Source organism: Nerophis lumbriciformis, linkage group LG36, assembly GCF_033978685.3.
Source record: "Nerophis lumbriciformis linkage group LG36, RoL_Nlum_v2.1, whole genome shotgun sequence".
Classification (NCBI taxonomy): domain Eukaryota; kingdom Metazoa; phylum Chordata; class Actinopteri; order Syngnathiformes; family Syngnathidae; genus Nerophis; species Nerophis lumbriciformis.
Window position 1 is genome coordinate 18177501 of NC_084583.2, and position 24039 is coordinate 18201539.

General features: G+C 39.8%; 1 protein-coding gene across 2 annotated transcripts in view; it reads right to left on the minus strand.

Moving 5' to 3' along the window:
- Window positions 1–23700, minus strand: part of fhl1a (four and a half LIM domains 1a) — a 41895-nt gene extending 18195 nt beyond the window's left edge. The window contains exon 1 of one of the 2 annotated variants that reach the window (XM_061930550.2): window positions 23616–23700. Coding sequence is in view for 1 of the 2 variants with exons in the window: in XM_061930549.2 (XP_061786533.1) it covers window positions 12058–12079 (22 nt within the window). In the remaining variant the exon portion in view is untranslated. Of the gene's footprint in view, window positions 1–12057; window positions 12209–23615 lie in introns of those variants that run through there. The other variant, XM_061930549.2, reaches the window with a different exon arrangement.
- Between the last annotated feature and the right edge of the window lie 339 nt (window positions 23701–24039).

Consider the following 24039-nt stretch of genomic DNA (forward strand, 5'->3'; position numbering starts at 1 on the left):
CATTGGATCAGTCTCCTTTCTTTAACAGGCAAAAGCTTTATAACCTCACTAATGCCTTGCATTGTCTATATTAGATATATAACAACGGGCGGGTGCGGTTCTGATCAAATGTTACATCGGGTGGATGCGGATGGTTGACGACTTTCTGATGCGGTTGCGGATGAAATAATTGCCTATCCGCGCATCTCTAATATATATATATATATATGTTCCTTGTCTTCATGCCCCTTTTTTATTCAAATTCTTAACAACATTCAGGCGACTACTATCGTTTAAAACACGTTTTGTTTATAAAGAACAAACTAATTGTCTTCTCAGTAGTTTTTTTCCTGTAGTTAGTGTAGCTCCTGTGGTCTGCTGTAAAGTCTATAAACAACTGCCTTTTCCTCCACAAAATATCAAATATAAAAACAACATAAAACATAAAAACAATAGACGTATTTAAAAGTGTGTCCTATCACTGGTATCAGAATGGAAAAAGCCAGACGCTAACTTAACATTCCTGCTTTGGCGTCACAAGAATGCAGACGACGGGATAAAGAAAGCTGGTTTGCGTCTGTGGAAAAGGAATGAAAAAGATTTAGTGTTAGTTTTTATTGCAAATAGCTACAAGTGGACTGTTTGTATCATGAGTCATGCTGTTAGTAACCATGGCGACGGGGAAAACATTTGAAGACCGGTGTTGCTATTTAGGTGTGTGTGTGAGTGTGTGAGTGAGTGATCAATGTGCAGCTGTGTTTAGGGGACTTGAGCACTGACTCATCAATCCCCGAGCCTCGTTTGTGAGCTTTTAAAGAGCAGAGGTTCTATTTAGAGGACCGCACACACTCCCCCGGGACGCTGCCACACGGCCATTGTGGCGGCGACCAGTAGTCCAGCTCTAATCTTTGTTCCCGACCGAGTGGCAGCTGACCGAGCGTGTCTGGTCCAAGGTGATCCTCCCACTCAGAAGGTCAGAGTGGATTTAGTGAGCTGAGTCACCATGTTGGACTTTGACTTCTCTTATCAAATCACATGGAAGATCTTCTCTCATCTCATCTTATCTGACTTATGCTGGTGTTGGACCTCACATCTTTGACCTTTCAGGGATTTTATTTATTATTTATTTTGGAGCGGGGGGGCGTCTCATCAGCTTCTCTACTCTTGATCCTCACAGGCCAAAATATTTGTTCTAAAAGGTCACCGTGAACTTTGACCGATCCGAGTCTGAAGGCCCTAACCCAACACCAATCGCCTTTTAAAGCGCAAGAAGAAGAAAAAACGTGTTTATTTTGATGTGAGTGCAAGTCTCTCAGCATTCCTTACGAAGACACTCACTTGAATGGAAGAAATAAATAGTCGAATAAATAAATAGTTGACGCGTGTAAACATTCATTTAAATGCTAACTCTTCATGTAAGTCATCCTATTCAGTCTCTCAGCATGCATAATACCTGTTACTGCTCTTCTCTCAGCATGAACACTTCATTAGGAAGGTAGATGTTAGAATATTAGTAGAATAACGTAACTGTTGGTTGTAACTAGGGATGTCCGATAATGGCTTTTTGCCGATATTGTCCAACTCTTTAATTACCGATACCAATATCAACCGATACCGATATATACAGTCGTGGAATTAACACATTATTAGGCCTAATTTGGACAACCAGGTATGGTGAAGATAAGGTAATTTTTTTTTTTTAATTAATAAAATAAGATAAATACATTAAAAACATTTTCTTGAATAAAAAAGAAAGTAAAACAATATAAAACCGTTGCTTAGAAACTAGTAATGAATGAAAATGAGTCAAATGAAGTGTTAAAGGTTAGTACCAGAGGTGGGTAGTAACGCGCTACATTTACTCCGTTACATCTACTTGAGTAACTTTTGGGATGAATTGTACTTCTAAGAGTAGTTTTAATGCAACATACTTTTACTTTTACTAGAGTATATTTATAGAGAAGAAACGCTACTTTTACTCCGCTACTTTTATCTACATTCAGCTCGCTACTAATTTTTATCGATCTGTTAATGCACGCTTTGTTTGTTTTGGTCTGTCAGACAGACCTTCATAGTGCCTGCGTTTCAACAAATACAGTCACTGGTGACGTTCACTCCGTTCCACCAATCAGATGCAGTCACTGGTGACGTTGGACCAATCAAACAGAGCCAGGCGGTCACATGACCTGACTTAAACAAGTTGAAAAACTTATTGGGGTGTTACCATTTAGTGGTCAATTGTACGGAATATGTACTGTACTGTGCAATCTACTAATAAAAGTTCCAATCAATCAATCAAAAGTGTGAAGGAAAAAAGATCCTTTTTTTATTTCAACCGTACATCCCGTCAAAAACCTAAAGACTGACTGCACAGTTCCTGTCTTCACAATAAAAGTGCCGCTCCATCGCGCCTGCGCTTTCAAAATAAGAGTCTCCGAAAGCCAGCGCAAACAAGCTAGCAAGGTACGGGATTTGCCGCCAATGTATTTCTTGTAAAGTGTATAAAAACGAATATGGAAGCTGGACAAATAAGATGCCAAAAACCAACCACTTTCATGTGGTATTAGACAGAAAGGAGGAACTTTTTTTCTCCTCCATTTGAAAACGTGGACGTTATCATCACTACTGTCTGATTACAATCAACGCAAGTCATCAGAATCAGGTAATACACCAACTTATATTCTTGTCTTCATGAAAGAAAGGAATCTATATGTGTTAAACATGCATGTATATTCATTAAAACACCTTTAACATGTAAACAAAAACGGCAAAATAAATAAATATAAATTATATACTGTATATATCAATGTATGTATATATATGTGTGTGTGTATATATATATATATATATATATATGTGTGTGTGTGTGTGTGTATATATATACATTATGTATATGTGTATATATATACATATATATATATATGTGTGTGTGTGTGCATATATATATATATATATGTGTGTGTGTGTATATATATATATATATGTGTGTGTATATATATATATATATATAAATATATATATATATATATATATATGTGTGTGTATGTTACTCATCAGTTACTCAGTACTTGAGTAGTTTTTTCACAATATACTTTTTACTTTTACTCAAGTAAATATTTGGGTGACTACTCCTTACTTTTACTTGAGTAATAAATCTCTAAAGTAACAGTACTCTTACTTGAGTACAATTTCTGGCTACTCTACCCACCTCTGGTTAGTACTATTAGTGGAGCAGCAGCACGCACAATCATGTGTGCTTACGGACTGTATCCCTTGCAGACTGTATTGATATATATTGATATATAATAAGCACAATATTAATAACAGAAAGAAACAACCCTTTTGTGTAAATGGGGGAGGGAGGTTTTTTGGGTTGGTGCACTAATTAGGGCCCGCATGGCCCATTGTAAAAGGAATCCCAAAGGGAGTCCTTTTGCAATGGGACATAAGGACCTATTGTTTTTCTAAGGTTTTATTATTATTCCGCCGCCTCTTTGAGCACTAATTTGACCCACTTAACATGCACCATATTTGACCCACACATCAGGACCTGCGAAAATTGTCTTTTAATAAAAAAACCGAACCCCAAAACTCAAAATTGCGCTCTAGCGCCCCCTAGAAAGAAAACTGCTTATAACCCCCAGTACGAATGTTGTAGAGACATGAAACAAAAACCTCTATGTAGGGCTCACTTAGCCCTACTTTTCATTAATTAATTTCCTCGGGCAAAAATCAACAGGAAGTTGGCAATTCCCCCTTCAAGACAAAAATGTACTAAAAACAGTCACTTTTGCCTCTTTGAGCTGTAATTTGACCCCCTTAACATGCTTCAAAACTCACCGAACTGAAAACACACATCAGGACTAGCAGAAATTGCGATCTAATAAAAAAAACCTAACCCCAAATTTAAAAATTGCGCTCTAGAGCAATTTTTTAATAAAACGGAGAAAAAACTGCTCCTCGGAAGAAAAAAATGACAAAACTGCCTGTAACTCCCACTCGGAAGGTCGGAGAGACATGAAACAAAAACCTCAATGTAGGTCTCACTTAGACCTACATTTCATAAATTGACAATCCGCAGCAAATATCAACAGGAAGTTTTCTATTCCCCCTTCAAAACAACATTTTTGTAAAAACCGGTCACCTTCCTTCAAAATCTATCTCCTCTGAGCGCGTTTGTCGTTTCGGCTTCAAACTAACACAGGAGAGAGATTAAACCTTTGTGATTAAAAGTATAGATGGGATTTTTAATAACTGCTCCGGTTTTGATTTTATGACCCTTCAAAGACCCGCTGCGCTGATGCTGCTGCACTCCTGTTTTTTTAAGATGGCTGCTTTAAAGCAGGAAGCACCAGCATGCCCACACAATGCAGACAAGGTAGGTACACTAGACAAAAGTCTTGGGACACTTCAGACTAAAAGTAGACAAAAGTATTGGGACACTTAGGACTAGCACCTGCCAAATACGCGGGCCCGACCAACGCTGCTTGCAGCTTTAATTATTATTATTATTCTTCCGCAACTTTGCGCTGTAATTTGACCCCCTTAACATACTTCAAAACTCACCAAATTTTACACACACATCAGTAATATACGGCAAAACTTTTTATCAAAAAACCAAACCTCAAAACTCAAAATTGCGCTCTAGCGCCCCTAGGGAAAAAAAAAACTAGACTGCCTGTAACTCCCACTAGGAAGGTCGGAGAGACATGAAACAAAAACCTCTATGTAGGTCTGGCTCAGACCTAGATTTCATAATAGTACATTCTCGGGCTAAAATCAACGGAAAGTTGGCAATTCCCCCTTCAAGACAAAAAAGTACTAAAAACAGTCACTTTTGCCTCTTTGAGCTGTAATTTGACCCTCTTAACATGCTTCAAAACTCACCAAACTGAACGCACACATCAGGACTGGCAAACATTGCGATCTAAAAAAAAAACCTAACCCCAAATTGCGCTCTACTGCAATTTTTTAATAAAACGCAAAAAAAACTGCTCCTCGGAAGAAAAAAATGACAAAACTGCCTGTAACTCCCACTGGGAAGGTCGGAGAGACATGAAACAAAAACCTCTATGTAGGTCTCACTTAGACCTACATTTCATAAATTGACAACCCCCAGCAAAAATCAACAGGAAGTTTGCTATTCCCCCTTCAAAACAAATTCTTTGTAAAAACCGGTCACCTTCCTTCAAAATCTATCTCCTCTGAGCGCGTTTGTCGTTTAGGCTTCAAACTAACACAGGAGAGAGATTGAACCCTTGTGTATAAAAGTATAGAACAGCTTTTTAATACCTGCTCCGGTTTTGATTTTATGACCCTTCAAAGACCCGCTGCGTTGATGCTGCTGCGCTGCTGTTTTTTTAAGATGGCTGCTTAAAAGCAGGAAGCACCAACATGCCCACACAATGCAGACAAGGTAGGTACACTAGACAAAAGTCTTGGGACACTTCAGACTAAAAGTAGACAAAAGTATTGGGACACTTAGGACTAGCACCTGCCAAATACGCGGGCCCGACCAATGCTGCTTGCAGCTTTAATTGTAAGTGTATCTTGTGTTTTTTATGTTGATTTAAAAAAAAAAAAAAAAAAAAACTATACCAATAATAAAAAAAACGATACCGATAATTTCCGATATTACATTTTAAAGCATTTATCGTCCGATAATATCGGCAGGCCGATATTATCGGACATCTCTAGTTTTAACGTTCTTCTCCCAGCATTTGCATAGACTATGAAGTCGCGTGTTAAATATTCATGTTTACTTTGAAGAAACAACATGCAGACTTGCAGTATGTCAATGCTTATATCTCTGCAGTCACACAATAACTAGGTTTGACGTACAAACATTCGTTGGAATGCTTATATCTCAGCATTCACACACAATAAACGTGTTTGATGCACACAAGCAATAACACAAAATCATTGTTTAATGCACATAAAGATTAACTTGAATTCTTATGTCAGCATTCACACAATATTTTATTTAGGTTTGATGCACAAAAACATTCATTGGAATGCTTATATCTCAGCATTTACACTTAGACCTGTGTGATGCACATAAATATGAAATCGAATGCTTATATCTCAGCATTCACACAATGAATATGTGACGCACATAAAGATGAACTTGAATGCTTGTATCTCAGCATTCACACAATAAATGTATGATGCACATAAAGATGAACTTGAATGCTTATATCTCAGCATTCACACAATGAATATGTGATGCACATAAATATGAACTTGAATGCTTGTATCTCAGCATTCACACAATAAATGTGTGATGCACATAAAGATGAACTTGAATGCTTATATTTCAACATTCACACAATAAATGTGTGATGCACATAAATATTAACTTGAATGCTTATATCTCAGCATTCACACAATGAATGTGTGATGCACATAAACATTAACTTGAATGCTTATATCTCAGCATTCACAGAATAAATGTGTGATGCACACTAAGATGAAGTTGAATGCTTATATCTCAGCATTCACACAATGTGTGACATACATACACTTGAATGGTTATATCAGCATTCACACAATAGATGTGTGATGTACATAAACATTAACTCTATTGCTTATATCTCAGCATTCACACAATAAATGTGTGATGTACTTAAACATTAACTCTATTGCTTATATCTCAGCATTCACACAATACATAAACATTAACTCCATCCATCCATCCATCCATTTTCTACCGCTTATTCCCTTTGGGGTCGCTGGAGCCTATCTAAGCTACAATCGGGTGGAAGGCGGGGTACCCCCTGGACAAGTCGCCACCTCATCGCAGGGCCAACACAGATAGACAACATTCACACTCACATCACAAAACATTAACTCGATTGCTTATATCTCAGCATTCACACAATAAATGTGTGATGTACTTAAACATTAACTCTATTGCTTATATCTCAGCATTCACACAATACATAAACATTAACTCGATTGCTTATATCTCAGCATTCACACAATAAATGTGTGATGTACATAAACACTTAACTCTATTGCTTATATCTCAGCATTCACACAATACATAAACATTAACTTGATTGCTTATATCTCAGCATTCACACAATAAATGTGTGATGTACATAAACATGAACTCTATTGCTTATATCACAGCATTCACACAATACATAAACTTAACCCGATTGCTTGTATCTCAGCATTCACACAATAAATGTGTGATGTACTTAAACATTAACTCTATTGCTTATATCGCAGCATTCACACAATACATAAACATTAACTCGATTGCTTATATCTCAGCATTCACACACTACATAAACATTAACTCGATTGCTTGTATCTCAGCATTCACACAATAAATGTGTGATGTACTTAAACATTAACTCTATTGCTTATATCGCAGCATTCACACAATACATAAACATTAACTCGATTGCTTATATCTCAGCATTCACACAATAAATGTGTGATGTACTTAAACATTAACTCTATTGCTTATATCTCAGCATTCACACAATACATAAACATTAACCCGATTGCTTATATCTCAGCATTCACACAATAAATGTGTGATGTACATAAACATTAACTCTATTGCTTGTATCTCAGCATTCACACAATACATAAACATTAACCCGATTGCTTATATCTCAGCATTCACACAATAAATGTGTGATGTACATAAACATTAACTCTATTGCTTGTATCTCAGCATTCACACAATACATAAACATTAACTCGATTGCTTGTATCTCAGCATTCACACAATAAATGTGTGATGCACATAAACATTAACTCTATTGCTTATATCGCAGCATTCACACAATACATAAACATTAACTCGATTGCTTATATCTCAGCATTCACACAATAATGTGTGATGTACTTAAACATTAACTCTATTGCTTATATCTCAGCATTCACACAATACATAAACATGAACTCGATTGCTTGTATCTCAGCATTCACACAATAAATGTGTGATGTACATAAACATTATCTCTATTGCTTATATCGCAGCATTCACACAATACATAAACATTAACTCGATTGCTTATATCTCAGCATTCACACAGTAAATGTGTGATGTACATAAACATTAACTCTATTGCTTATATCTCAGCATTCACACAATACATAAACATTAACCTGATTGCTTATATCTCAGCATTCACACAATAAATGTGTGATGCACATAAACATGAACTCTATTGCTTATATCGCAGCATTCACACAATACATAAACATTAACTCGATTGCTTATATCTCAGCATTCACACAATAAATGTGTGATGTACTTAAACATTAACTCTATTGCTTATATCGCAGCATTCACACAATACATAAACATTAACTCGATTGCTTATATCTCAGCATTCACACAATAAATGTGTGATGCACTTAAACATTAACTCTATTGCTTATATCGCAGCATTCACACAATACATAAACATTAACTCGATTGCTTATATCAGCATTCACACAGTAAATGTGTGATGTACTTAAACATTAACTCTATTGCTTACATCGCAGCATTCACACAATATATAAACATTAACTCAATTGCTTATATCAGCATTCACACAGTAAATGTGTGATGTACTTAAACATTAACTCTATTGCTTATATCGCAGCATTCACACAATACATAAACATTAACCCGATTGCTTGTATCTCAGCATTCACACAATATATGTGTGATGCACATAAACATTAACTCTATTGCTTATATCTCAGCATTCACACAATACATAAACATTAACTCGATTGCTTGTATCTCAGCATTCACACAATAAATGTGTGATGTACTTAAACATTAACTCTATTGCTTATATCGCAGCATTCACACAATACATAAACATTAACTCGATTGCTTATATCTCATCATTCACACAATAAATGTGTGATGCACTTAAACATTAACTCTATTGCTTATATCTCAGCATTCACACAATACATAAACATTAACTCGATTGCTTATATCTCAGCATTCACACAATAAATGTGTGATGTACATAAACATGAACTCTATTGCTTATATCACAGCATTCACACAATACATAAACATTAACCCGATTGCTTATATCTCAGCATTCACACAATAAATGTGTGATGTACATAAACATTAACTCTATTGCTTATATCGCAGCATTCACACAATACATAAACATTAACTCGATTGCTTGTATCTCAGCATTCACACAATAAATGTGTGATGCACATAAACATTAACTCTATTGCTTATATCTCAGCATTCACACAATACATAAACATTAACTCGGTTGCTTGTATCTCAGCATTCACACAATAAATGTGTGATGTACATAAACATGAACTCTATTGCTTATATCACAGCATTCACACAATACATAAACATGAACTCGATTGCTCATATCTCACCATTCACACAATAAATGTGTGATGTACATAAACATGAACTCTATTGCTTATATCACAGCATTCACACAATACATAAACATTAACCCGATTGCTTATATCTCAGCATTCACACAATAAATGTGTGATGTACATAAACATTAACTCTATTGCTTATATCGCAGCATTCACACAATACATAAACATTAACTCGGTTGCTTGTATCTCAGCATTCACACAATAAATGTGTGATGTACATAAACATGAACTCTATTGCTTATATCACAGCATTCACACAATACATAAACATGAACTCGATTGCTCATATCTCACCATTCACACAATAAATGTGTGATGTACTTAAACATGAACTCTATTGCTTATATCGCAGCATTCACACAATACATAAACATTAACTCGATTGCTTATATCTCAGCATTCACACAATAAATGTGTGATGTACATAAACATGAACTCTATTGCTTATATCGCAGCATTCACACAATACATAAACATTAACTCGATTGCTTGTATCTCAGCATTCACACAATAAATGTGTGATGTACTTAAACATTAACTCTATTGCTTATATCGCAGCATTCACACAATACATAAACATTAACTCGATTGCTTATATCTCAGCATTCACACAATAAATGTGTGATGCACATAAGCATTAACTTGAATGCTTTTATCTAAGTATTCACACAATGTGTGATGCACATTAGCATGAACTTGGATGCTTATATCTCAGTATTCACAGAATAAATGTGTGATGCACACTAAGATGAAGTTGAATGCTTGTATCTCAGCATTCACACAATGTGTGACATACAGTACATACACTTGAATGGTTATATCAGCATTCACACAATAGATGTGTGATGCACATAAACATTAACTCTATTGCTTGTATCTCAACATTCACACAATACATAAACATTAACTCGATTGCTTATATCTCAGCATTCACACAATACATAAACATTAACTCGATTGCTCATATCTCAGCATTCACACAATAAATGTGTGATGTACATAAACATGAACTCTATTGCTTATATCGCAGCATTCACACAATACATAAACATTAACTCGATTGCTTGTATCTCAGCATTCACACAATAAATGTGTGATGTACATAAACATTAACTCTATTGCTTATATCTCAGCATTCACACAATACATAAACATTAACTCGATTGCTTATATCTCAGCATTCACACAATAAATGTGTGATGTACATAAACATGAACTCTATTGCTTATATCACAGCATTCACACAATACATAAACATTAACTCGATTGCTTATATCTCAGCATTCACACAATAAATGTGTGATGCACATAAGCATTAACTTGAATGCTTATATCTAAGTATTCACACAATGTGTGATGCACATTAGCATGAACTTGGATGCTTATATCTCAGTATTCACAGAATAAATGTGTGATGCACACTAAGATGAAGTTGAATGCTTATATCTCAGCATTCACACAATGTGTGACATACAGTACATACACTTGAATGGTTATATCAGCATTCACACAATAGATGTGTGATGCACATAAACATTAACTCTATTGCTTATATCTCAACATTCACACAATACATAAACATTAACTCGATTGCTTATATCTCAGCATTCACACAATACATAAACATTAACTCGATTGCTCATATCTCAGCATTCACACAATAAATGTGTGATGTACATAAACATGAACTCTATTGCTTATATCGCAGCATTCACACAATACATAAACATTAACTCGATTGCTTGTATCTCAGCATTCACACAATAAATGTGTGATGTACTTAAACATTAACTCTATTGCTTATATCGCAGCATTCACACAATACATAAACATTAACTCGATTGCTTGTATCTCAGCATTCACACAATAAATGTGTGATGTACTTAAACATTAACTCTATTGCTTATATCGCAGCATTCACACAATACATAAACATTACTCGATTGCTTATATCAGCATTCACACAGTAAATGTGTGATGTACATAAACATGAACTCTATTGCTTATATCACAGCATTCACACAATACATAAACATTAACCCGATTGCTTATATCTCAGCATTCACACAATAAATGTGTGATGTACATAAACATTAACTCTATTGCTTATATCTCAGCATTCACACAATACATAAACATTAACCCGATTGCTTATATCTCAGCATTCACACAATAAATGTGGGATGTACTTAAACATTAACTCTATTGCTTATATCTCAGCATTCACACACTACATAAACATTAACCCGATTGCTTGTATCTCAGCATTCACACAATAAACGTGCGATGTACTTAAACATTAACTCTATTGCTTATATCGCAGCATTCACACAATACATAAACATTAACTCGATTGCTTATATCAGCATTCACACAATAAATGTGTGATGTACTTAAACATTAATTCTATTGCTTATATCGCAGCATTCACACAATACATAAACAATAACTCGATTGCTTATATCTCAGCATTCACACAGTAAATGTGTGATGCACATAAACATGAACTCTATTGCTTATATCTCACGCAGCATATTAAGTTTGAAGCACAAGTTAATTGGAATGTGTGAGATAAATGTGACGGACATGAAGCTCAAAGTGAATATTCGTCTCTCAGAAAACGTCCATGACCTCTCCCCGGGTGTGTCCTTGAGCTGCCCTTGGGAGGAGAGAAGGTCCTACCTGAGTGTCTGTAGAAAGTCATCTTCTTGTTGTTGTTGTCGTCAGGAGGAGAGCTGAGGCGTGTGAAGATGGAGGCACCTGCATGTGGGGGGTCAGTATATACACCCTCTACACACCCACCACACACCCACCACACACCCACCTCACCCCCAACTTCACCCTCTTCGCCTTTTTAGGCGGCACTAGAAGAGAAGGATTAGTCTAGAAGGTCTAACTGACTCCACGCTGGGACAAGTTAAAAATATAAAGAGGCTCTCTCAAAAGGTTTTGAATGATGGACAACAGATACTCCCTTCAAATGTTTTGTCTCTCGTGGACCACATCAACATCACACACACACACACACACACACACACACACACACACACACACACACACACACACCACACACACACACACACACACACGTAAACATCACAACTCATCCTGATGACTCACTTGGGGAACACTCGTATTACACACACACACACACACACACACATACTGGTTATCATTTGGAATGGCGACCCAAGTTTTTGTTCATGACTTGTGGGGACAAGACTTAATATGGTTCATGGGGACCACATTTACAAACCCCGTTTCCATATGAGTTGGGAAATTGTGTTAGATGTAAATATAAACGGAATACAATGATTTGCAAATCATTTTCAAGCCATATTCAGTTGAATATGCTACAAAGACAACATATTTGATGTTCAAACTCATAAACTTTATTTTTTTTTTTTGCAAATAATCATTAACTTTAGCGTGGACATCGGGGGCGGTACCTCTGGATTGGCAGACCGGGGTGGTGGTTCCTTTCTTTAAAAAGGGGAACTGTAGGGTGTGTTCCAACTATCGTGGGATCACACTCCTCAGCCTTCCCGGTAAGGTCTATTCAGGTGTACTGGAGAGGAGGCTACGCCGGATAGTCGAACCTCGGATTCAGGAGGAACAGTGTGGTTTTCGTCCTGGTCGTGGAACTGTGGACCAGCTCTATACTCTCGGCAGGGTCCTTGAGGGTGCATGGGAGTTTGCCCAACCAGTCTACATGTGCTTTGTGGACTTGGAGAAGGCATTCGACCGTGTACCCCGGGAAGTCCTGTGGGGAGTGCTCAGAGAGTATGGGGTAACGGACTGTCTGATTGTGGCGGTCCGCTCCCTGTATGCTCAGTGCCAGAGCTTGGTCCGCATTGCCGGCAGTAAGTCGGACACGTTTCCAGTGAGGGTTGGACTCCGCCAAGGCTGCCCTTTGTCACCGATTCTGTTCATAACTTTTATGGACAGAATTTCTAGGCGCAGTCAGGGCGTTGAGGGGATCTGGTTTGGTGGCTGCAGGATTAGGTCTCTGCTATTTGCAGATGATGTGGTCCTGATGGCTTCCTCTGGCCAAGATCTTCAGCTCTCACTGGATCGGTTCGCAGCCGAGTGTGAAGCGACTGGGATGGGAATCACCACCTCCAAGTCCGAGTCCATGGTTCTCTCCCGGAAAAGGGTGAAGTGCCATCTCCGGGTTGGGGAGGAGATCTTGCCCCAAGTGGAGGAGTTCAAGTACCTCGGAGTCTTGTTCACGAGTGGGGGAAGAGTGGATCGTGAGATCGACAGGCGGATCGGTGCGGCGTCTTCAGTAATGCGGACGCTGTATCGATCCGTTGTGGTGAAGAAGGAGCTGAGCCGGAAGGCAAAGCTCTCGATTTACCGGTCGATCTACGTTCCCATCCTCACCTATGGTCATGAGCTTTGGGTCATGACCGAAAGGACAAGATCACGGGTACAAGCGGCCGAAATGAGTTTCCTCCGCCGAGTGGTGGGGCTCTCCCTTAGAGATAGGGTGAGAAGCTCTGTCATTCGGGGGGAGCTCAAAGTAAAGCTGCTGCTCCTCCACATGGAGAGGAGCCAGATGAGGTGGTTCGGGCATCTGGTCAGGATGCCACCCGAACGCCTCCCTAGGAAGGTGTTTCGGGCACGTCCGACCAGTAGGAGGCCACGGGGAAGACCCAGGACACGCTGGGAAGACTATCTCTCCCGGCTGGCCTGGGAACGCCTCGGGATCCCCCGGGAGGAGCTGGATGAAGTGGCTGGGGAGAGGGAAGTCTGGGCTTCCCTGCTTAGGCTGCTGCCCCCGTGACCCGACCTCGGATAAGCGGAAGAAGATGGATGGATGGATGGCATTAACTTTAGAATTTGATGGCAGCAACACGTGACAAAGAAGTTGGGAAAAGTGGCAATAAATACTGATAAAGTTGAGGAATGCTCATCAAACACTTATTTGGAACATCCCACAGGTGTGCAGGCTAATTGGGAACAGGTGGGTGCCATGATTGGGTATAAAAGTAGATTCCATGAAATGCTCAGTCATTCACAAACAAGGATTTGTCAACAAATGCGTGAGCAAATTGTTGAACAGTTTAAGAAAAACCTTTCTCAAGCAGCTATTGCAAGGAATTTAGGGATTTCACCATCTACGCTCCGTAATATCATCAAAGGGTTCAGAGAATCTGGAGAAATCACTGCACGTAAGCAGCTAAGCCCGTGACCTTCCATCCCTCAGGCTGTACTGCATCAACAAGCGACATCAGTGTGTAAAGGATATCACCACATGGGCTCAGGAACACTTCAGAAACCCACTGTCAGTAACTACAGTTGGTCACTACATCTGTAAGTGCAAGTTAAAACTCTCCTATGCAACCGTTTATCAACAACACCCAGAAACGCCGTCGGCTTCGCTGGGCCTGAGCTCATCTAAGATGGACTGATACAAAGTGGAAAAGTGTTCTGTGGTCTGACGAGTCCACATTTCAAATTGTTTTTGGAAACTGTGGACGTCGTGTCCTCCGGACCAAAGAGGAAAAGAACCATCCGGATTGTTATAGGCGCAAAGTGTAAAAGGCAGCATGTGTGATGGTATGGGGGTGTATTAGTGGCCAAGACATGGGTAACTTACACATCTGTGAAGGCACCATTAATGCTGAAAGGTACATACAGCTTTTGGAGCAACATATGTTGCCATCCAAGCAACGTTACCATGGACGCCCCTGCTTATTTCAGCAAGACAATGCCAAGCCATGTGTTACATCAACGTGGCTTCATAGTAAAAGAGTGCGGGTACTAGACTGGCCTGCCTGTAGTCCAGACCTGTCTCCCATTGAAAATGTGAAGCCTAAAATAGCACAACGGAGACCCCCGGACTGTTGAACAACTTAAGCTGTACATCAAGCAAGAATGGGAAAGAATTCCACCTGAGAAGCTTCAAAAATGTGTCTCCTCAGTTCCCAAACCTTTACTGAGTGTTGTTAAAAGGAAAGGCCATGTAACACAGTGGTGAACATGCCCTTTCCCAACTACTTTGGCACGTGTTGCAGCCATGAAATTCTAAGTTAATTATTATTTGCCAAAAAATAAAGTTTATGAGTTTGAACATCAAATATGTTGTCTTTGTAGCATATTCAACTGAATATGGCTTGAAAAGGATTTGCAAATCATTGTATTCCGTTTATATTTACATCTAACACAATTTCCCAACTCATATGGAAACGGGGTTTGTATTTACACACATGCTTACTCACTTGCTTACACATATATACACACACACACATATATACATATGGCGTATATATACACGTGTATACACACATTTTTACACACATATATATATATGCATACATATACACATATATTAGAGATGCGCGGTTTGCGGGCACAACCGCGGAGTCCGCGGATTATCCGCGGATCGGGCGGATGAAATTTAAAAAAATTAGATTTTATCCGCGGGTCAGGTCGGGCGGTTGAAATAAAAAAAAATTAGATTTTAAATAGATTCAGGCGGGTGGCAGTTAAACCAATTGGGAAATATATATACATAGTTAAATGTTGTTACCCACATACGAAAAACGAGCAGGCACCTGCAGCATATGCCACAACAGAAGAAAAAAAAAAAAGAGATGGACACTTTTACGGAGCGGAGAAGGGACGCCTCGCCGGGGTCCGGGACCGAGGCCCCTTCCCCCGAGAGGGCCCCACCGGGAGCCGTAGCTGAGGCAATCCGCGAGAAGGGCCCGACGCACGTCCAGGGTCACCACCGCGCCCACCGCACCGACACCCCGCCTCGTCCGCCTTCGCCGCGGCCGGCGTCACGCGCAGCAGGTAAGCAGCTTACCTGCCTGCCACCCCCGTGGCCGGGGGCTCGTAACAGGGGTCACTCCGCGCGCTCCGCCCGCGCAGCTTACCTGCCCGCCACCCCTGTTGCCGGGGGCGCGTAACAGGGGTCACTCCGCGCGCAGTGCGCTCACGAAAGGGGTGGGGCTCACCCTGGTTGATATAGACAGCAGGACGGTGGCCATGGAAGTCGGAACCCGCTAAGGAGTGTGTAACAACCCACCTGCCGAATCAACTAGCCCTGAAAATGGATGGCGCTGGAGCGTCGGGCCCATACCCGGCCGTCGCCGGCAGCGAGACGCGCTTGGAGGTGCGCTCAGCGCGGCTCCCATATGATTGCGCACTGGTGTGCGTCTGGGCCGTGACAGCGTGGCACGCGAATGTCTGTGCTGCATTGGACCAGTCTCCTTTCTTTAACAGGCAAAAGCTTTATAACCTCACTAATGCCTTGCATCGTCTATATTAGATATATAACAACGGGCGGGTGCGGTTCTGATCAAATGTTACATCGGGTGGATGGCGGATGGTTGACGACTTTCTGATGCGGTTGCGGATGAAATAATTGCCTATCCGCGCATCTCTAACGTATATACACACATATATACACATATATATGCATATATATATATATATATATATATATATACACACATGTATATAAACACACATATACACACACACACACATACATATATACCGGTATATATATACATACAGTATATATGCATATATATATACACATTTTGCATATATATAAACACACACACGTATATATACACACATGCTTACTTGCTTACACATAAACACACACACACATATATGTGTGTATATACGCACACATATATATACACATATATATGCATATATATATACACTCACGTATATAAACACACACACACACATATATATACATATATATATATATATATATATATATACACCTTTTTATGCATATATATATATACACACATATACAGTATATGCATATTTATACACATTTATATGCATATACTATCATCTTATTTGTTTTTGTGTATACGTGAAGTAGTGTCATTATGGAGGTTTTATCTGTGTGTGTGTGTGTGTGTGTGTGTGTGTGTGTGTGTGTGTGTGTGTGTGTGTGTGTGTGTGTGTGTGTGTGTGTGTGTGTGTGTGTGTGTTAGACCCTGGCTAGCAAGTGTTGCAGTGTTGACAGACAGTTGACCCTGTGGTCTTTGTGCACACATAACTAAGTCCTGATTTGTGACCTTTACTTACTGTGTGTGTGTGTGTGTGTGTGTGTGTGTGTGTGTGTGTGTGTGTGGTGAGTCATAGTTGCCATGCCAGAGCACACACACACACACACACACACACACACACACACACACACACACACACGCACACACTAAGTTGACATGCAGTAGAAAGAAGTCTCCTGTCACACAGATACTTCTCCTGTTTGAAAGGACATCCCTAGCGCCCCCTATGGGTTGTGCTCAATATGCTTTGGTAGACGTGAGGTTACGTTACACATACAGTGTTCCCTCGTTTAACACGGGAGTTACGTTACATATACAGTGTTCCCTTTCCTGCTTAGGCTGCTGCCCCCGCGACCCCACCTTGGATAAGTGGTAGATGTTTTTACTCAATTAAATATATTTTTTGAAAAGTATTAAAATGATAATAAATAAATACAGCATAAACAATTAAATCCAACATTTTAATGTACTTTTTATTTCCCCCAACATGCAAGTTTTAAGTAGTTAGTCTTTAACAAACCACACAGCGTAACAAACAGCAATCAACTAAACTTGCTTTTACTTTATTCTTGTCATCACTTTGCTATTTTTGAATCGCCGCTTAAAACGTTTTTTCTGCGCAGATAATGCGCCACACATTTTCATTTACAGGCAGGCCAGTCTAGTACCCGCACTCTTTTACTATGAAGCCACGTTGATGTAACACGTGGCTTGGCATTGTCTTGCTGAAATAAGCAGGGGCGTCCATGGTGACGTTGCTTGGATGGCAACATATGTTGCTCCAAAAGCTGTATGTACCTTTCAGCATTAATGGTGCCTTCACAGATGTGTAAGTTACCCATGTCTTGGCCACTAATACACCCCCATACCATCACACATGCTGCCTTTTACACTTTGCGCCTATAACAATCCGGATGGTTCTTTTCCTCTTTGGTCCGGAGGACACGACGTCCACAGTTTCCAAAAACCATTTGAAATGTGTACTCGTCAGACCACAGAACACTTTTCCACTTTGTATCAGTCCATCTTAGATGAGCTCGGGCCCAGCGAAGCCGACGGCGTTTCTGGGTGTTGTTGATAAACGGTTTTCGCCTTGCATAGGAGAGTTTTAACTTGCACTTACAGATGTAGCGACCAACTGTACCGTATTTTCCGCACTATTAGCCGCACCTAAAAACCACAAATTTACTCAAAAGCTGACAGTGCGGCTTTTAACCCGGTGCGCTTTATATATGGATTAATATTACGATTCATTTTCATAAAGTTTCGATCTCGCAACTTCGGTAAACAGCCGCCATCTTTTTTCCCGGTAGAACAGGAAGCGCTTCTTCTTCTACGCAAGCAACCGCCAAGGTAAGCACCCGCCCCCATAGAACAGGAAGCGCTTCTTCTTCTACTGTAAGCAACCACCCGCCCGCGTAGAAGAAGAAAAAGCGCGCGGAAATTACGTTTCATTTCCTTTGTGTGTTTACATCTGTAAAGACCACAAAATGGCTCCTACTAAGCGACAGGGATCCGGTTCATGAAAAGACGCAATCTCTCCATCCGCACACGGATTACTATTTCACAGCAACTGATATTCCTGTGAACCGCACTGTGGATACAACGGGAGCACGTACGGTGAATATTCGCACCACAGGGAATGAGAAGTCATCCTTCACTGTGGTTCTAGCTTGCCATGCTAATGGCCAGAAACTTCCACCCATGGTGATATTCAAAAGGAAGACCTTGCCGAAAGAGACCTTTCCAGCCGGCGCCATCATAAAAGCTAACTCAAAGGGATGGATGAAGAAAAGATGAGCGAGTGGTTAAGGTAAGTTTAAGTTTACGCGAAGAGGCCGGGTGGCTTTTTTCACGCAGCTTCGTCCATGTTGATATACGACTCCATGCGCGCCCACATCACGCTGGTTTTAATATATTATTAAAGTTTGACTGACCTATCTGACTGTTTTTTTGACATTCCTTTAGTGCAGTTAGATGCGGCTTATAACACGGGGCGGCTTATAGGTGGACAAAGTTTTGAAATATGCCGTTCATTGAAGGCGCGGCTTATAACCCAGGGCGCCTTATGGTGCGGAAAATACGGTAATTTGAATCTTTTTGAAAAAATTAAAAAAAGAATTTATGGAACATCATTAGTAATTTTTCCTGATTAAGATACATTTTAGAATTTTGATGACATGTTTTTAATTGGTTAAAATCCAATCTGCACTTTGTTAGAATATTTAACAAATTGGACCAAGCTATATTTCTAACAAAGACAAATCAGTATTTCTTCTAGATTTTCCAGAACAAAAATTTTAAAAGAATTTCAAAATACTTTGAAATAAGATTTAAGTTTGATTCTACAGATTTTCTAGATTTGCCAGAATAATTTTTTTGAATTTTAATCATAGTAAGTTTGAAGAAATATTTCACAAATATTCTTCGTCGAAAAACCAGAAGCTAAAATATTTATTATTCTTTACAATAAAAAAAAAAAAAAAAATTACTTGAACATTGATTTAAATTGTCAGGAAATAAGAGGAAGAAATTTAAAAGGTAAAAAGGTATATTTGTTTAAAAATCCTAAAATCATTTTTAAGGTTGTATTTTTTCTCTAAAATTGTATTTCTAAAAGTAATAAAGTAAAAATCCATCCATCCATCCATCCATCTTCTTCCGCTTATCCGAGGTCGGGTCGCGGGGGCAGCAGTCTAAGCAGGGAAGCCCAGACTTTCCTCTCCCCAGCCACTTCGTCCAGCTCCTCCCGGGGGATCCCGAGGCGTTCCCAGGCCAGCCGGGAAAGATAGTCTTCCCAGCGTGTCCTGGGTCTTCCCCGTGGCCTCCTACCGGTCGGACGTGCCCGAAACACCTTCCTAGGGAGGCGTTCGGGTGGCATCCTGACCAGATGCCCGAACCACCTCATCTGGCTCCTCTCCATGTGGAGGAGCAGCGGCTTTACTTTGAGCTCCCCCCGGATGGCAGAGCTTCTCACCCTATCTCTAAGGGAGAGCCCCGCCACCCGGCGGAGGAAACTCATTTCGGCCGCTTGTACCCGTGATCTTGTCCTTTCGGTCATGACCCAAAGCTCATGACCATAGGTGAGGATGGGAACGTAGATCAACCGGTAAATCGAGAGCTTTGCCTTCCGGCTCAGCTCCTTCTTCACCACAACGGATCGATACAGCGTCCGCATTACTGAAGACGCCGCACCGATCCGCCTGTCGATCTCACGATCCACTCTTCCCCCACTCGTGAACAAGACTCCGAGGTACTTGAACTCCTCCACTTGGGGCAAGATCTCCTCCCCAACCCGGAGATGGCACTCCACCGTTTTCCGGGAGAGAACCATGGACTCGGACTTGGAGGTGCTGATTCCCATCCCAGTCGCTTCACACTCGGCTGCGAACCGATCCAGTGAGAGCTGAAGATCTTGGCCGGAGGAAGCCATCAGGACCACATCATCTGCAAAAAGCAGAGACCTAATCCTGCAGCCACCAAACCAGATCCCCTCAACGCCTTGACTGCACCTAGAAATTCTGTCCATAAAGGTTATGAACAGAATCGGTGACAAAGGGCAGCCTTGGCGGAGTCCAACCCTCACTGGAAACGTGTCCGACTTACTACCGGCAATGCGGACCAAGCTCTGACACTGATTATACAGGGAGCGAACTGCCACAATAAGACAGTCCGTTACCCCATACTCTCTGAGCACTCCCCACAGGACTTCCCGGGGTACACGGTCGAATGCCTTCTCCAAGTCCACAAAGCACATGTAGACTGGTTGGGCAAACTCCCATGCACCCTCAAGGACCCTGCCGAGAGTATAGAGCTGGTCCACAGTTCCACGACCAGGACGAAAACCACACTGTTCCTCCTGAATCCGAGGTTCGACTATCCGGCGTAGCCTCCTCTCCAGTACACCTGAATAGACCTTACCGGGAAGGCTGAGGAGTGTGATCCCACGATAGTTAGAACACACCCTCCGGTTCCCCTTCTTAAAGAGAGGAACCACCACCCCGGTCTGCCAATCCAGAGGTACCGCCCCTGATGTCCACGCGATGCTGCAGAGTCTTGTCAACCAAGACAGCCCCACAACATCCAGAGCCTTAAGGAACTCCGGGCGGATCTCATCCACCCCCGGGGCCTTGCCACCGAGGAGCTTTTTAACAACCTCGGCAACCTCAGCCCCAGAAATAGGAGTAAAAAATAAATGAATTTATTTAAACAAGTGAAGACCCATCCATCCATCCATTTTCTACCGGTTATTCCAAGTGAAGACCAAGTCTTTAAAATATTTTCTTGGATTTTCAAATTCTATTTGAGTTTTGTCTCTTTTAGAATTAAAAATGTCGAGCAAAGCGAGACCAGCTTGCCAGTAAATAAATAAAATTTAAAAAATAAAGGCAGCTCACTGGTAAGTGCTGCTCTTTGAGCTATTTTTAGAACAGGCAAGCGGGCGACTGATCTGGTCCTTACGGGCGACCTGGTGACCGCGGGCACCGCGTTGGTGACCCCTGCCCTAGTATATACAATAATATAAACCAAGTCATTGTATTTCATTTAGGATTATTTCAAATCTTCATTTAAATAAAAATATATTTTTATCTTTTTTAGATACAGTCAATAAATAATGTGAACATGTATCATAACATGGAAATCTAAGAGAACGTGTTGTGGATGATTGTGGACTGGGAATTTTTTTAATTTTATTTTTTTACACTTTTATTAAAAAAATTTAAAAAAAAAGTTTTTCCGACGTATTACATTTTAGACGATTTCTCTTCTTAGTTATTATTTCTCCGGCTGTAGAAAAGAGCCGCTCACAGGGCACAGAGGAGGCGTCAGTGCGACACAGTTGGCGTATCGGTCACGTGACCAAAACAGCTCATGATCGGTCACGTGACTTTCTAAAAGCGGTACGCGCACCGACACAGGGTTTTGCTCTATGAGCTCGACGCATGCACCGATGCATCGGTGTTGCCGGACCCATCACTAGCGTGTGATCTACAGGTGCTAAACAGCGAGTGCCATTAGTGTGTGTGATCTACTAAGACTGTGTGCAGTTGAAGAGTGGTGCACAGCGCCATCTTTAAATGAGGATTGTGTGTGTACTACACCTTCACCATGGAGACACTCATTTACTGCACATTCACCTTATCATGCTCCTACCTGTGGCCTTTTGCTATGTACAGTATATACTCTTTATTGTTGTTGTTATTAAAGGGCACACATACAGTATATACACTATATTGTTATTATTAAAGGGTACACATACAGTATATTGTTGTTATTAAAGGGTACACATACAGTATATACAGTATATTGTTATTAAAGGGTACACATACAGTATATTGTTATTAAAGGGTACACATACAGTATATTGTTGTTATTAAAGTGCATACATACAGTATATACAGTATGTTCTTGTTGTTATTAAAGGGTACACATACAGTATATTGTTGTTATTAAAGGGTACACATACAGTATATTGTTGTTATTAAAGGGTACACATACAGTATATTGTTGTTATTAAAGGGTACACATACAGTATATTGTTGTTATTAAAGGGTACACATACAGTATATACAGTATATTGTTGTTGTTATTAAAGGGTACACATACAGTATATTGTTGTTATTAAAGGGCATACATACAGTATATTGTTGTTATTAAAGTGTACACATACAGTATATTGTTGTTATTAAAGGGCATACATACAGTATGTTCTTGTTGTTATTAAAGGGTACACATACAGTATATTGTTGTTATTAAAGTGTACACATACAGCATATTGTTGTTATTAAAGGGTACACATACAGTATATACAGTATATTGTTATTAAAGGGTACACATACAGTATATTGTTGTTATTAAAGGGCATACATACAGTATATACAGTATGTTCTTGTTGTTATTAAAGGGTACACATACAGTATATTGTTGTTATTAAAGTGTACACATACAGTATATTGTTGTTATTAAAGTGTACACATACAGTATATTGTTGTTATTAAAGTGTACACATACAGTATATTGTTATTAAAGGGTACACATACAGTATATTGTTGTTATTAAAGGGTACACATATTATAATAAGGTGTAAAAAAAGCAAGACATAATAAATGTTTAGTGTAAATAAGAAGGATATTATAAATAATGTACTATGAGTATACAAAAGAGTAAATGTGCAAGAGGACTGACCTGTGCAGACAAAGAGTGTTGTGTCGCTGGCTGTGCAGACAAAGAGTGTTGTGTCGCTGGCTGACAGCAGAAATGTGTTGCAGTCTACAAGTCACAGGGAGGAAACAACACAAACCTCCCACTAACATGACCTCAACACTTAACTTTATATCACAAACCTCCCACTAACATGACCTCAACACTTAACTTTATATCACAAACCTCCCACTAACATGACCTCAACACTTAACTTTATATCACAAACCTCCCACTAACATGACCTCAACACTCAACTTTATATCACATCACATTATCAACTTTATATCACATGATCAACTTTATATCACATCACATTCAGCAAGGAAAGAAGTCATGTTGTCATGAAAGTGAAAGTGAAAGTGAAAGGATGTTTAATATCACGCTGAAGTGAAACATTGTAGAAAAA